This window comes from Bombus impatiens, unplaced genomic scaffold, assembly GCF_000188095.3.
Source record: "Bombus impatiens unplaced genomic scaffold, BIMP_2.2 scf_0249, whole genome shotgun sequence".
In the NCBI taxonomy this organism is placed as follows: domain Eukaryota; kingdom Metazoa; phylum Arthropoda; class Insecta; order Hymenoptera; family Apidae; genus Bombus; species Bombus impatiens.
In genome coordinates, this window is record NT_176668.1 from 25,916 (window position 1) to 28,856 (window position 2,941).

Genomic DNA, 2,941 nt, shown 5'->3' on the forward strand with positions numbered 1-2,941 from the left:
TCTTCGAACTTCGTCATGAGTTCGCTAATAGAGTTCTGTCCTTGGTCTGTTAGTATAGTTTTAGGTGCTGAGAAGATATAAATGTAATGATTCAATAACGCATCTATTATGCATTCAGTTCTTCGTGTCTTGAGACGTGTCAATATCAGGTATTTGGTCAAATTATCACGAATAGGGAGTAATTATTGGTTTCCTCGTTTAGTTTTCGGCATGGGACCAATTATGTCCATTGCTACTTTTTCGTTTGGTTCAGTGGGGGTTTTAGCTATTACCGAAATTTCTTTCACGCGGATTCTGACAAGTTTCTGATTTTGACATGCTACGCAATTTTTTATAAATTCCTCTACTTTTGAGAACAAATGTGGGATTTTAAATCGTTCTTTGATTTTTGCGTATGTTTTCCGTATACCTAAGTGTCTTGAAACATCGTTATGGTTTTCTTTTATGATCGCGTCAACTTGTTCGTCTGTTAGAATTTGAATCGAGTCGTATGCAAAAATTATTTCTTCTATCTTGTCGTTAACATACATCAAAAATGTTTTTATTTGCGCCTTTTCGATTTCATCGAAGTTTTTGTCCCCTATGCCTAACTTTTTATGTTTTGTAGTTAATTCTACGAACTTCTTTAACCATTTCTTTTTGTCGTAGGGTCCTAAAGTTTCTTTTGTTATTTGGAAGAAGGATTTTTCGTTGGGGACTATCTATAGTAGTTTAGGAAATGTGTCGGTGTCTTGTTCCCATCTGTTATATTCGTCAAGGAGATCGTCTTCAGTCGTCAAATTGTTAATAGTTTGTCTCGTGAGTGCGTCAGTTGCCGTATATTATCTTTTCTCTTGTGGTATTGTATTTCGCAATCGTATTCTTCGTAATCTCCATCTAATCAGTCGTGATGCGGGGTCTTTGCAGTTTTCAAGCCAAGTTGGAGCTTGATGGTCGGTTCTTACGAGAAAATTTCTTCCTAGCAAATATTGTCTCAAAAGTTTTACTGCCCATACGATTGCAAGGAGTTCTTTTTCAGTAGTTGAGTAATTTCTTTCGGGAAGATTTAGTGTTCTGGAGATGTAACAACAAGTATTATGTACAGATAAGACATCTGCACTCCAGCCCTCGCGACCGGGCAGCTAACGGTCGGCGTGTAGTCACTCCGACCCTCAATAAATCTAAGAACCCACCATAACCTTTCACTTTTCGTTTCATTCTACCAACATGTATCTTCAGTCAATCCGTTTGTCCTGAAGGATTTCTTAGGCCTAAAAGTATTTTCGGCCCACATCTGGATTTTAGAGAGGTCCTTGGGTTTATTAGGCGCTTTTAAAGACACGGAGGAAGCGGGTATGCACCTATTGGGAAAAACCGAATAGCTGTCTAATAAAAGCTATTCGGTTTTTCGGTCGGAAAAGATGGTTTTTCCCATGAACAAGGTCACCCACGAACCACGTTAGTAGGAGACTTCCTCTTCATACCTTCAAGTATCAACGTGGGCCACAACCAATCGACATCGCGGATCGTTACCCTCACTTTCCCTAACGAAAAGTGTGAACAATGAATCCGCGTTCTTCATTCAAAGGGCACACCCACACCGAACTTTCTTCCGTATTAACATAAGAGCGACAAGTTAGTCTAACTCACGTCATCTATCTAATTCGGTTCTCGGGATTATCGAACATTCATTTCCTCTATTATGTATCCTCTAGTGCTACGTCCACTAACATAATAAATTCAACCGTAAGAGCCTTGCTCTATTGTGCAAAGCTATCGTATCTTCGTGCGCCAACTCATCTGCGATTTATACATACTCAACAGTGTACCTCATATCTTGCCGCAAAACGTTCGACGAGAATTGGAGTAAGATAATCGCGGTTCAAGACGAATTACAAGCGTTAGATCAGGAGGAAACTGATCGTGCCGTCTCTTTAACGTAAGAATATAATGACATTGACACACGAACCTCCTTGACGAACTAGACCACCTTGACCAACTACAACCAACAAGTCATTCGACACCAAAAACACGCGATTCATGCATGAAACCCGAGCCGATACCTATCAAATTATCAAAAGTGCGCTTGCCTGAGTTTGACGGTGCCCTCGAAGACTGGAACTATTTCTATGACACATTCTCATCCACAGAGGACCGCAATGAACATTTAACAACGGTCCAAAAGTTCCAACATCTTCGATCATCCCTAAGTGGGAGGGCCGCACGGAGTATTCAGTCGTTGGAACTCACAGAGGTCAATTACTCGATCGCTCTTAACACGCTGAAGGAGAAATTTGACTATCACCTGAGGATCTGTATGCGTCATTGGGAGTTGATGCGCAATTATCCCGAAATAAAGAAGAAAACTCCAGAAGTCATAGAGGATTTGTTGGAAACAGTCAACGTAAATCTCAAAGGGGTCGTAAAATTAGGCGAGCCTGTTACATCAAATGTGGTGATTATCGAGTTGCTCGCGTTGAAATTACCTTCGTCCAGCATGCGTAAGTGGCAGCGCACATTACCAAGCAAAAGAATGCACTCTTACAAACATCTGATGGATTTTCTGCAAACACGGGCAAACGGAAATCAACTCCTCTCTAAAATAAAGGAGACAAAAGGGTCAACCCACAAATATCATCGGCACCGACAAAACGTACCGCAAGGGCGACCATTCTACAACCATCACTACAACCAGCAAGACGTTGGTGTGTCCGATCTGCAAAAGATCCCATGAAATAAAACACTGCAAGGTCTTCAAAGCTAAATCAGCAACGAAACGCTTTCAAGTCGTAAAACGGGCATCGCTATGTACAAACTGCCTAGGCAGAGGACATTCACTTACACAATATACAGCAGGTTCGTGTTATATATACGGGCAACGCCATCATACCTACTTACATAGAGAACACACTCAGGTCAGTTCACGGTCGTCGAGCAGTCGGTCGTCGAACAGTCGGTCATC

The 2,941-nt window shown here is 41.4% G+C and overlaps 1 protein-coding gene across 1 annotated transcript; it reads left to right on the forward strand.

Annotated features, from left to right (window-relative positions):
• The first annotated feature begins 2,011 nt into the window (after positions 1 to 2,011).
• On the forward strand, positions 2,012 to 2,713 carry LOC105680605. The gene has a single exon (XM_012384339.3). The coding sequence runs from the start codon at positions 2,024 to 2,026 to the stop codon at positions 2,711 to 2,713; it is 690 nt and encodes a 229-aa protein (XP_012239762.1). The 5' UTR covers positions 2,012 to 2,023.
• Positions 2,714 to 2,941: the final 228 nt, after the last annotated feature.